The sequence below is a fragment of the Botrytis cinerea genome, chromosome 13 (genome assembly GCF_000143535.2).
Source record: "Botrytis cinerea B05.10 chromosome 13, complete sequence".
NCBI lineage: Eukaryota > Fungi > Ascomycota > Leotiomycetes > Helotiales > Sclerotiniaceae > Botrytis > Botrytis cinerea.
In genome coordinates, this window is record NC_037322.1 from 1,043,394 (window position 1) to 1,056,802 (window position 13,409).

General features: G+C 43.2%; 2 protein-coding genes across 3 annotated transcripts; one reads left to right on the forward strand and one right to left on the reverse strand.

Moving 5' to 3' along the window:
• Window positions 1–748: 748 nt before the first annotated feature.
• BCIN_13g02990 (hypothetical protein) lies at window positions 749–2,630 on the reverse strand. The gene is made up of 3 exons (XM_001547273.2): window positions 2,260–2,630; window positions 1,473–2,196; window positions 749–1,410 (listed from the first exon to the last, which is right to left on the reverse strand). The coding sequence occupies exons 1-3, from the start codon at window positions 2,434–2,436 to the stop codon at window positions 995–997; spliced, it is 1,317 nt and encodes a 438-aa protein (XP_001547323.1). The 5' UTR covers window positions 2,437–2,630; the 3' UTR covers window positions 749–994.
• Window positions 2,631–4,356: 1,726 nt separating this feature from the next.
• On the forward strand, window positions 4,357–7,094 carry Bap1. 2 transcript variants are annotated; one of them, XM_024696765.1, is made up of 4 exons: window positions 4,357–5,006; window positions 5,063–5,873; window positions 5,967–6,285; window positions 6,340–7,094. In XM_024696765.1, the coding sequence occupies exons 1-4, from the start codon at window positions 4,527–4,529 to the stop codon at window positions 6,533–6,535; spliced, it is 1,806 nt and encodes a 601-aa protein (XP_024552578.1). In that variant the 5' UTR covers window positions 4,357–4,526; the 3' UTR covers window positions 6,536–7,094. The 2 variants fall into 2 exon arrangements, with proteins under 2 accessions (XP_024552578.1, XP_024552579.1); XM_024696766.1 differs by having other exon boundaries at window positions 5,063–6,285.
• The last annotated feature ends 6,315 nt before the right edge of the window (window positions 7,095–13,409 follow it).

Here is a 13,409-nt window from a genome sequence, read left to right on the forward strand (position 1 = left end):
CTTTTTCTTAATCGTAGTTCTACCCTGCTGGATTAACAAGTCCCGATTGCGCCGAATATTCCCTCACTGACAACTTGATAGATGTACCAAGCAGTCAACATCCCAAACCGCATCATCCACTCATTTACCAACCAACAAGCCATCCACCCCTTTCGTCTTTCCCTCCCAACCATCAAAATTCCATGCACCCCCAAGCCCCCAACCATCATTTCTCCAATCCTTCACTCCCCCAAACCTAGAAATACCCAAAATGCCCAGATACCAAACGATCCACATGTATACATATATACAAAGCACAGTAAAATCAATCTCCGACCTCTCACCTCTCAACCACTTCCCACCACCACCACAAATAAACCCTCACGACCTCCCTCTCCCCGTCCTCCCGATCCCTCCTCTTAAACCCTCCACATCCCTCTGCCTCCCCCACCCGAAACCAATAATCAAGATAAACATAAAATATCATAACATAACCTATACACTATACACTACACTATACTATCTAAAAATGAACAACCAAAAGCATACACCTATAAAAAGAATTCCATTGCCTCTCTCTATTCTATATATATATATACACACATTCACAATCCCCATGATAAATCCACCATAAACGATACCGCCCGGTAAACCACCGAGCCGAATATCTTTAAAGGGGTGGGGGTAAACGAGGATTTAGATATAAACAATGTAAACACAATCCCCATCACAATATAATAAGTGGTATCATATCAAAATTGACAATCAGTGAAGAAACACAATCTATTGGCTACAGGTCTCAAGACCGAATGCGGATATCTGTAAGCATAGTAATAGCAACAGCAATAGCATAGAAAGGCACAGGAAATGCATCTTTCAATGAAAGAGGTCGCTAATAACATAACAGAAAAAAAAAGGGGGGGAAATCCAATCCCAAAACTCCTAGTGTCAAATTATCCACAACGCCTGTGTCATCATCAGAATATATTCAGTTCCCCTCACACACTTAAAATATCTATTCCCAATCCTCCTCCTCGCTGTCGTCGTCGCTCTCTTCCTTCTTTACTCCTGCACCTGCAACCTTTTCCTTTGGACTGTTAGGAGCCCGACTAGGAGCTCCCGACGCCGCACCCACAACGTCATAACTACCATCGCTGTCCGCTTGAGATTTTTCATCGTTTGATTTTCTTGGTTCAGTTGGTTTGAGGGTTGGAGTTGGAGATGTAGCAGTGGACTTTTCCTTATCTTGTGTCGCAGGATGTAAAGTGGTAGACGATTCGGCAGAAGCTGGTCTATCGGAAGTTGTCTTGACCTTCGCAGCTCTGTCATCTTCATCTTCAGATTCATCGTCATCGGAATCCTCTTCTTCTGAGTCTTCTTCAGAATCAGATGTCCATTTTACATCTTCTTCTTGTTCAGTTGCTACAGCACCTGTTTGTTGTTTTGTTAATTTATGTCTCTCACACGTTCTGGGGCATCACAAATAATCATACCTTTGAGTAAATCTCTCCTCTTAGCCTCAGCAGTTTCGATACTGTGTCGGAGGAAATAGTATCGTTTGAAAAAGTCCTCGTATTTGACCTTGTCTGGTACCAGTTTTTCCATTGAACTTCTTAATTCTTCGTATTTTTCTAAGTCCTTAGCGATATCATCAGTCTTCTTCTCAACATTGAAAGTCTTAGTCCATGGTTCAAATTCCTCGCTGATTGGATCAGTGGTGAAGCTATCGAGTGTAGAATGAATGACATGGAGTTGGGCGTCGAATCTTGTAGTATGGATAACTCTCTTCCCTTGAGAATCCTTACTCTCGAATAGAACGGCATTGGCTTGTCCATCTGCATTCGAGGTAGGTGGTGCAATGCTAACAGCATCTTTCAAGAAGTTTCGGATGTTTGTTCCAAACTTTAGGAGCGCTTCATCTGCTGCATCTTCTGCCTTTTGAATCTCTACTAATCTCTTCGCAGCCTCGGTCTTCAATCTCGCTAAAACACCTTCCGATTCCTTTAATGCCTCATCTGTTGTGAGATCTTTCGAAGTCGACTCCCCATCTTTGCTTGTAGACCCTCCTGCTGCCGCCTTCTCATCCTCTTGAGCTTGTGTAATCGTAAGTCCTCGTGTGCGACTGATGATCGAAGACCTTAGGTCTGTGAATCCCTTGGTAGCCTCCTCACTAACAGTGTTGAACTCCTGTTGAGCCTCTTTATAAACATTCTCGCCCTGTAGATCAGACAGATATACTCAGCCGCAATACTCATATGTTTGCCAACCATCATCTCTTACCTGTTTGACAACACTTCCAAAGAATCCACCTAACTTCGCACCCCAAGGACTAGAAGAGATAGCTTTATATGCTTCTTGGAAATCGGCATTGAGCGTCGGGGCAGGCTGTGTTGATTTCTCCTTATTCTGATCGGGTTGGAGAGCTTCCTCTTGGATATGATCATATGCGAGATCCATCGTGACAGGAAAAGGGCGGTATGTTTCTGTATAAATTTAAAAGTTCATAGGGAGTTTATCAAATTGTTTACGCATGGAATAATACTCCGTAGAGTGGAGCAATAGTACGTTGTGATTGATCTGCAAGCAGAGCGGAACCTGGCATAAGAATATCCCGCTTTCAAGCCTCACCTGCTCTGTGGCTAAAATGGCTCACCAGCCACAAAGTCATGTGCAGTGTATCTAATCTTTGTCTTTGAGTTGCACCAATACGGACTTCGTAGACTGTAGCTGGGAAGATCGTTTCACAAGTTGACACAATTTGTAAATAATAGCGATGGGTCAAAGAGTCGATAAGTGATACTTCCTACCCGGCGAATGATTGTCAACCCGCATTTCGGGGTCTTCGGAGACGACCTACTTACTACCTCCCTACCTCCTAGGTGCGCACATTTCCCTTGGCCTCGGTAGTAGCATCCGGTAACTTGGTTCTTGCATTGATTTCGTGTGTTGTGGTCTATGAATGGAGTCTAGAGACGGATGCCGGTTGCTACACAGATGGCTGTATGCGAAAGAAAGGGCCAGCTGGAAACCCGCAGCATGGCAGTCCCCGCAAAAGGTACAAGTAGCTGCTAGTAGCCAGGTGTTAGATAAGAGTAGTGCATATGCAAAGCTGGGATAGAAACTTCAACGTCTCCTCCATTGATTTGTTCAAAACGCAACAAGTTAATATCGAACGCAGTAGAAGAGAATGTAATGTCACCACCTGCGTCATTTTTGCTGTTGACTCATACCTAGTACAGTACCGCAGAGCAGTAGACACAAGAGACGCAGTAGACACCTTACTCTGTGCAGAAAAGACGAACAAAACGTCTGACCACACTGCTTCCACCGCATGCTTCCCGAGAGAATCCTCTGTCCGTCTAGTATTGAATGCTCAAGACACTGCAACGTACTGCATAACAAACGATCGAGCCAACGCGTCGTGTGAATGCCTGGGCAGTCCATATATACATCCAGGCGTCGCAGCTGGTGCCGAAGACAAGAAACCTTAATGTGATTAGCAGCATATGCTCGTATCGCAGGGAGAAGCGGCCAGTGATACCCTCGTCTTTCTCCTTTCTCCTGTATCGCCCTGCCCATCCGAGCCTTCAACTCCATAAGTTACTCAATCTGTACTGGCGCCACAGACTTTGATTCCCCTTTCGAACAAGTTGCGCCTCACGTCAAAAGGGACTAGATCACATCCGGACTTAGCGGACTTTTCAAATTTTGCTGCTGAGAAATCAAAAAACCCAAAAATTCACTGCCCCTCTAGAATCCCTGGAATCTTGAAGAATCATTCGAGGAAGGGGGAAATGGAGCAATGAATCTGCGAATCTGTCCATCTGCCCCATCTGCCGCAAAAATCGTGAAATCAGCTGGGTAGAACTTTATTCCTCAGTGCGAGGAAATCCATCGTATTCCCCAATCCCATTCCTTCTTTCTCTCCAAGGAAGACATCACGACTCGACTTACATCATACTCGCACGTATCGGCGCGAGTAGTATCAGCCAGTCAATCCATCTCGTTCACCTGCGTTTCCATCCATCCATCCATCCATCCATCCACCCATCCATCCATCCCACCCATATCTCAGTTGAGGCCACGGATACGAGGCTTCAAGAATCCAAAGCGTAGACAACCACCACAACCCATCGCCTCCTCCAACAAGACCATACCTACACCTTACGCCATACATATCCTCCACTTTTTGCCTCCCATTTCTCATTTCTCTGCAACATATCCCCCCTCCCCAAGATATCTGGCCCCTCTCTTTTATCCGGCGAAGCGGGATTGATTGTCCTGCATAAGCTTACGGTTGAGAAGACTCAATCGAACTTTTATTCCGACCACCTCGAAACCAAATCCCACTCAATTACAACTCGCCATCCTTACAGCGAACTCCAGATTTCGTTTTCGGCTTGCGACATCTGATTCACACTCTTATCGGGAATATCTAGGGAATGTGAGATAGTTCTTCTAGAAAGAATCCCTCCTTTCATTCTACAAAGGAATTCGAGCATTCTTATCTACGTCAGAATCACAAATCAATACATAGCAAGGCTTCAATGGCTACCGCCAGCACCAACCGTTCAAACCCAATAAATCCGGATTTCACCCTATCTCCACGACAAGAGGAGTTACTTTTCGCTGCTCTCAACTCAAACAAATCTGCAAACAATATGGACACTTCAATTACTGCGTCGAGCAATGGCCTTCCCAACACGTCTACATCCGCATTCAACGAATCTCCGACCCAAGCGCCGGGTTCGGGTACATTGAACGGATTTGAAGAGAGTCCTTTTATCGATTATGACTACGAATTCGAAGGGGACGATAGTTTTAATTTCGACTTCACCAATGATTCGCAAGGACAAATGATCGGAAACTTACCTGGAACTTCATCAGATGGTGATACTGATAATCATGAAAAGAGAAGTCATCCAGACGATGATGATGATGAAGAAGGTGGTGGTAAACGAAGAGAAGGAGATGATAAGTCGTCGAAGAAGCCCGGTAGAAAGCCTCTTACATCAGAACCCACTTCAGTGAGTACTTTCTCGGTGTTTTCGTTGTCTTGAATAGCTTCTAATTTCTTAATTAGAAACGCAAGGCTCAAAATCGTGCCGCCCAACGTGCATTCCGTGAGCGAAAAGAAAAGCATTTAAAGGATCTTGAGACGAAGGTTGAGGATCTAGAGAAAGCTTCCGAATCTGCCAATCATGAGAATAGTATTCTAAGAGCGCAAATCGAACGAATGTCGATGGAATTGAGGGAATACAAGAAAAGATTGTCTGTCACAGGTGGTATCAACCGAAGCCCAAATGGCAACGTTCCAGCTTATCTCGCAGGCAAAGGACTTCCATCTGCATCTGCTAATCCAAATGACGTCAACTTTCACTTTGAGTTCCCAAGATTCGGTCGCCTTCCCGGACCCCCTATCACTAACGGAAGCTCATCAGTCGGGCCATTCAAGTCCCCCGCTTCTACCGAGAATTCTCATAGTCCAACTGACAAGAGTCAAACTAGCTCCCGCAATCAATCTAATGCGAGTACCTTTGGTGTTGGCTTGACTCAAACTCCAGCTCAGATCGGCGATGACATGTCTTCATTCTCCGGTTTATTTTCCCCTGAACTTTTGGAAAGCGCATCAAAAAGTTCACCATTCGACGCTTTCGGAAACCTAACCAACGGTTCAATGTCAAGTAACGGCTCACCCAACATTTCTACCAATGGTCAAAGTACGTCATATAGCTCACCGTCGGCTTCCTCGCATTCCAACAATGGAGCAAGTTCATCTTGTGGAACCTCTCCAGAACCTACCAACATGCAATCACCATACAACAAAGCTATTGACAGCACGTTGACAACAATTGGAGAAGAGAATACTTGTAGCAACAGCAACTTAGCACCAGGTGAGCTGTCCTTCTGCGAAAAGCTCAACATGGCTTGCGGCAATGCCAACAATCCCATTCCACGTACAATGTCTGAACCCGGTATCAATTCAGGAAATTTAGAAACTGCCGTTTTCGATGTCAATGGCATTGATTGGTTCGCTCAACAAAACAACAATCAATTTGATCCTCAACTCTTTGGTGATTATCGCGAACCTCAAAATAACGTTCTTTCGAACGACCCTTTTGCTCTTGATGATGGTTTCTTCGCCGATGCATTCGAGATGCCAGATTTCAATACTCCGTTCAACGTTCCAAGTCCTGCAGCCACAAAGAAGGATCTTGTACAACAAATCGATGAAAAGCAGAATGAAGACAATGAGGTAGTTCCAGGTGAAGATAGATCAACAATGCTTAGTTGCAACACCATTTGGTAAGACTACTGCATCGCGATAATAGTCGATATACTTGCTAACTGCTGTTTTAGGGATCGTCTCCAAAATTGTCCTAAGGTGAAAGAAGGCGAATTTGACCTTGATGGTCTTTGCAAGGATCTTCAAAAGAAAGCCAAATGTTCGGAAACGGGCGCCGTCGTCAATGAATCTGATTTTCAGAAAATCATGAAGAATTATGCCCCTCAAGGCTGCGACTCTACGACTTCTCCACCGGCCAAGAAGGCATAAATGATTGATCGGATTTACACTTTGGGATTATACCTATATTGGAACGGAATGGCGTTGCAAGCACATTAAAATGACCACAAGGTCGGACCATGGTTAAGGATAACATTTTGCTAGGACAAAGCAATATTTTTGGCGCCCATATGGTCATGATACATCTCATGGACCTGGATTGATTTTTGTTTCTCTTTTTCTTTGGGGGGCTCGGAATAGGAATTCGGTTACCTGACACTTTTACCCTTTTCGGTCTGATTTGATTGGTTGTTGGCTCGTTGATTGGAGTGATTTGTAGTGTTTGATGATAAGCCGGTTCTATGGAGTAGGTACATCTTGTGATGGCTCGGGGGATGGATAAGTTGACAGTAGATTGTTGACTTGTCATTTCAATCTGGTTCGCTGGATGGAGGGAACTATCCATCTCTACCTTAGTGCTGTGAGATGGAGATGATGTGCATGGGGGGAAAGGGAATGGATACGGGAATGATGATATGAATGAATGGTCTGGTATGGTTGATATGGTACAGGAATCGATAGGCATTACATAGCAAATAGCAATTTAGCATGTCCCCTCTAGCTTGCATCTTTGTGCGAAGTTTTGTGTTGTTGGTGTGCGTATTGCAACATGTCTTGAACGAAGCTCGACAGTTGGAATGAAAGTGCATTTATTGTCCACTGTAGACTTCCTTTCTTCTCATCCCATCCTCACTATATACATCTTTCCCGCATCCAAATAACTTTATTCCGTGCCGCCTCGCTTAGCCTCCTTAAGGCAATCGATAGTATCATGCGGTTGTTCTAAATCAATCGAATAGTTGGCATTGAATTGTGCAAGTTGAAATGGTAGATTTTGAGGGGTTGCTGGCTGGATTGATATCTAGGGATGGAGAGCTGCGTTGGAGATTGGGATGGGATGGGATGTGATGGTTTTCGGGGGGTGTTTGGGGAGGGTTGGAGGTCTGTAGGTAGTTAAGTGAATAGGTGGATAGGTGGATAGGTAGGTAGGTGGGTGGATGTACTTCTATTTTTCTTTTCTTTTTTGCGAACTGTTTTTGGATTGTTGGATACTGTGTTAGTTACTCGGTTATAGACAGGATGGACATCAGAGAGCTGGCTCCCTAGTGGTTGAGTTCAGTTGCGTTGTGTTGTGTCTTTGGTAGGTGACTTTTGAGGAGCAATAGAAGCTGTGTGGGTATCGAATTGGAGAGTGGAGATGGATAGTGTGGATGGTATTCGGGGGAAATTTAGGTACGGTAGGGTCATTGCAGGTTGGATGAGGTAGGCTTGCTAAGTGACTTGCTAGTCTTCTGGTTATCTAAAAGCTGAGTGTCCCAAAGGGGACTTGGTTGGGACTGTAGGTTTCTGTGTAGGGGGTGGGGAAGGTAAAGAGGCTGGGGGAGAGGAGATTTTCGTGGGATTTAGAGTGCTGGATCTTTAGTGAATACGGAAGGAGCGGCAATTAGAGTTATTAGTCTTTTAGTGATTTTAAAAACTGAGATATACTATATTCTAAAGTAAGAGAACTTAATTAGGATTGGGACTTTTTATCGGGAGGAAGAAGGCGGAGGAGGATGAGGAGGAGAGAGTTCTCTAGGATCTAGAGTACTGGATTTTTACTAATGAAACATTTGTGTGGATACGGAAGGAGCGGCAATTAGAGCCATCGGGTTGAATATATGATCATCGCTTGCCAATGCCGGTATGTGGAAGGGAAATATCAGAGATGAGATGTACTCTGTGTGACTACTCATTATGTTTACTGTAACTCAAAACTAAGCGGTCTTCATTACATAAGAGATAAAGAGATCTCTTTCCTCTGTAGCTTTCTTGGTCTGGGTTATTTGACCTCTGTGGATACGATCTACTATGTTATCGTACCGTACACCTTTCTATAATTAACCCATCTCTTATTCGGTTCACCGATAAAGTTTCTTGCGTGAACATCGGAACGTGTTCATTGTCTGAATATCGTCACCTTGGCCGGTAAAGAGAAAAGGATATCAGAATTGAATTCCATCTGCACTGCTGTTTGCGAAGGTACCAAGTCTTTGTGAATATATTGAGCACCGTGGTGGATAGACGCGTGGAAACTTCCAGGTGATTCTGAGTGGTTCAAGTTTGAGTGTCTATTTGAAAGTTTGGGGTGATTAGTATCTTCATTAGTCTCCATAGCAAGAAAAGGGGGAATTATGGTAGTACATCCAACACAAAATAGGCCAATTCTAGGAGACGAGGATTTCCGGGACAGGTCAGGAGACCTGTGGTATGTAATACTAGCCGTTATTATACCACTAGGTAATCATTTGATGAAAACAGTTTTTGGCATGACACCTCGATCGATGTATGAAAATTGTTTTCACAACACTGCTTTACAATCGGTACCTGAACGACAGCATTAAAGCCCCGTTTAGCCGAAACTAACAAAACGGATTGTTTATCTGATACATAGAAAAGAGACTAACAATCGGCTCTGGAGCCGGCTTGGTCGGGTAAAGGCCACTTCTCCTGAATGTAAAAGCCCCTGTGCCTGTAAATATACTACAGATGTTAGACTTAATGAAAACACGTGGTCTGCGATAATACATATCTTCCGAGTTATACCGAGTCCATATGAAGACTGAGTACTATTGAATCTGGGATTTTAAATCAATTTCCTTGGTACATGAATAGAGTGTCGAACTGGATATGAGCTATTGGAATAGCGAGAAAATTTAACCCGAGATTTGCATGCGAGGATAGACTAATATTATGAACTAGTTGTATCACGTACAGATGTGACGTGAACTAGTGGTTCTAGAGATGTGAATGATTCACACAATAGCATACCGGATCTATGACCCAAGCACCTAGAATCGTAAAGACCAGATCATTCCCGAAATAGCTCTAAGATCTCTGAAGCTTATATGATGGACTAATGAGTAACACTAAGACCTCGAGGGGTATATAAAGGTTTTTTTCCCTCTTTGAATTTCTTTTTTCTTCTTCTTCCGTATATTTTCGACATCTTCATACCTTTGTTTATTTTACTCATATCTTTTTCATACATCTCATCCCGCCTCAACACAATACAACATCGACACACTCATACTTTTGTTTATTTTACTTGTATCTTTTTTATATATCTCACCTCAACATCACATCGACAAGTCCGACCTCTCCGGAGTGTGACTATAAGCAATTGGGGCCAATATTACCCGGCCTTGTCAACCGGGATACCAGGAGAATCGACTCGAGACAAGACCGATCTCTCCGGAGTGTGGTCTCTAAACTTCCTCGACAATGGGGCCAATATTACCCGGCCTTGTCAACCGGGATACCAGGAGAATCGACTCGAGACAAGACCGATCTCTCCGGAGTGTGGTCTCTAAACTTCCTCGACAATGGGGCCAATATTACCCGGCCTTGTCAACCGGGATACCAGGAGAATCGACTCGAGACAAGACCGATCTCTCCGGAGTGTGGTCTCTAAACTTCCTCGACAATGGGGCCAATATTACCCGGCTTTGTCGCCCGGGATACCAGGCGAATCGACTCAGACACTACGATACATTTCAGAGTATGATGGGAGCCAATATTGCCTAGACTTCGCAGCTAGGATACCAGCCAGTCGCCGCCAGTGCTCCCTCAGCACTATAAACATAGAATCATGGGAGCCAAATATTGCCTAGATTTCGCAGCTAGGATACCAGGCATCGACAAGTCCGACCTCTACGGAGTGTGACTATAAGCATTTGGGGCCAATATTACCCGGCCTTGTCGACCGGGATACCAGGCGAATCGACTCAGACACCACGATACATCTCAGAGTATGATGGGAGCCAATATTGCCTAGATTTCGCAGCTAGGATACCAGCCAGTTGACGACAGCACTTCATCGCCAGCACTATAAGAACGATGGGAGCCAATATTACCCAGATTACGCAGCTGGGATACCAGGCATCGACGACACTCTACCCGTTCAGGGCTAGGCCAAATCTAACAAGGTGATTCAATTCCTCTAATATGTAAATGCTAACTTTTGAGTGTAGGGAGGCTAGTCTTGATCACACGTCCACGTCGTGCTAGCTGGGTACCCTCTCACGAGGAGCTAAGTGATCACTCTTTTTTTTTTTTTTTTTTTTTTTTTTTTTTTGATTAACAGATTTCCTCATAGTGAGGGAGCATCGCTCAAAGTCACCTTCGGGTATACTTTGAGCGATTCGGGAGAAGCGGAAGAAATCCCGAACCTGGGGAGCCAACCAGATCGCTCGTAGATTATGCTTACAAGTGTAGGCAGAGTCTCTGGGGAACCCGGAGAAGCGAAAGAAAGCCGGCTCTAATCTTGTGGGTTCTTTTTTTTTGGATAATCTTTTGTAAGTCACAACACCCACCTTGAACATACTTTCTTTCACAGCTGACTAACTTTTCTTATATCCAGGACGTCATTTAGTTTGAGATTTCATGATCGGAAATAGTCAATTGTTGCCGAATTGGCGGGATGTGTGTCATAGTAGTGTTACTAGCGGTAAACTTTAGCTAGTGTATAATATATATTACTTTAATTTCAAAGACTGTGACCACTAGTGAGAGTGAGAATTTGTTACAAATTTTGAAAGTTGAGAAATTTCTTGTCAATCCATGTATCCACCAGTGAACTGTCCATTTGACCATATCTCCAATCGTGTAACTCATCTCTCACCCATGCCGTCTTCAAATGATGCAAATCTCCACCCCTTTCTAAGGGTTTGTCTTCGATATCTACTTTTAAATCTATGCAGTTGGGATTACCCATACCACTTGGTTTATCAGATTACACACAAAGTATAGATATTCATGTCAAATAGTAAGACTACAATCAAACAGGTGATGGCTTGCTTTACTATCATCGTCAACTCGTTCGTGTGGATTGAGTGGGTGTACAGATTGAGGAAGGTTCGGTGTGCCATATAGAAAATTGGTACTGCGGCAAGTTTGAATTTTAATTGAATTTAGCATCAGTATGAATGCAACATTCCAATCTTTTCAATATCTGGGAGGATGTCAATGCTCAAAAGTCTCTTATGGCAGACTGTAATATGGATTTCTGGACAAACTGGAGATGACACGGTTAGGAATCAGGGTAATTATATTATTGCATATTCAAAATCAAATAGTTTAGATCCGTGTTCATGCAATGTTCAAGATTCAAATGATTCAATATGGGCTTGGAAACATATCCGCTTGCATGCTCATGCTCGAATTTTGCATTCATCAACGACAATCTAACGAAGAGAATCTCATTAAGCTTGACATGTGAAAGTTTAGACCTATTTAACTCCTTTACTAACATAAATAAGTTGATTATGTCAAGAAAAAGTCCAATTAGTTTCGCTGCCATTATACTTCAATAATGTCTAGATGTTAGATTTGATAACTTTACGTAATAATTCCATGCATTTGAACATCGGGCAATTTTGACTTCAACAACTTTTGTATGTAAACATGACGCAGAGGTAGCTCTGAAGATGACTGATGGTGCCAAAGCTTTTGTCTTGCCAAGTGAAGCATGCTTGTAGGGTTCACATACAAGGATTTTCTATGTGAGTTTTCGGACGTGCAATCAAATGTATCTGGCTATCCTCTTGATATCTCCTTCCGTTATTGCCATCATTTAGATGACCGGTATCTTCTCAACGTGCTTTCCCACATCAGAATTCCAAACTGCATCAGCGACAAATGCAGCAACCACGTGACATTTCATCGATCGTCCCTTCCCCGTACACAAGGTCCGCATTGCATAATTGTGACTGCGCTCTGGCATAAAAATTATCGGCAGTTTATGTTCGATATTTTAAGGCTAATATGCCCGGGATTCCGGTACATTAACTTCATTTTAGACGCGTTTCCTTCGAAGTCATATTTTCCATTTGGCCTTTTGACTATCTTGCAAGCTAGGATCATTTTCTAGTTCTGGTATTAAAATCAGAAACTAGTTTGTGGTATTTGAGATTGAATTAATTGGCTGCTATTCAAATCTAGATGCGATACGAAACTAGGGATCAAAATGACTAGATCTTCGGGCATCACGTTGGATCTAATCCAGTCAAGCTCTGGGACTTTGTGAAGAAAACACTGCCAATGTGGTAGCGCGAGTTGATCTTGATTATTCCCGGACAAAACCGGTGGCTAACATGGTTTATTGAATTTAATCTTCACATTCATTGCCCAAATCATGACTAGAAGACTCATTCTGGAACAAAGCGTCTAACTTCCGCATTGAGATATATTTGGCGACCACGAACTATCAGCTTGTGAGTTTTTTCGATAGTTCTGGATAAAAATTGATACGGTTGATGCAGATATGTTCTCTCCTTAATCTAGCTTAAAGGCCAATTCATGACTGCATTTCTATCATTCCGGAGGAGCGGGCTTGATATGGATCTGCCGAACCCAAGCTTCGCTCAATATCATAATTTTCATTGTAAAAGCGATAAATCAAAAGAATTCATTCAATCAAGCAAAGCCAAGCCAGGCGCCCGAGTAAGCTCTACCAAATGAGGGGATAAAATGGACATCGAGATTAAATTCCAAAAGACATTTGATTATGGCCTGTGCGTCAATACCCTGGGAAAGATTATGAATAAAAAATTTTATTTCTACTTGAATTTACGATATTATCTGTTGTGTCCATTGTATAGTCACTTGGCACAAAGTCTAACACAATATAATGGATTTTCTCCTGCCATATTTCTACTATCGAAAGAAACACGAAATACTCTAGTTGTGGACTATAGACGAGCTTAAAATACTTCTTACTGTATGCTCAACGAACATTAAACCATGAATCGTCCATGAATCGGAACTTTTTGTATTCCAAATTTCACCTTCCATTTCTTGCTCCATTTCTCGCCTCGGATAGGGG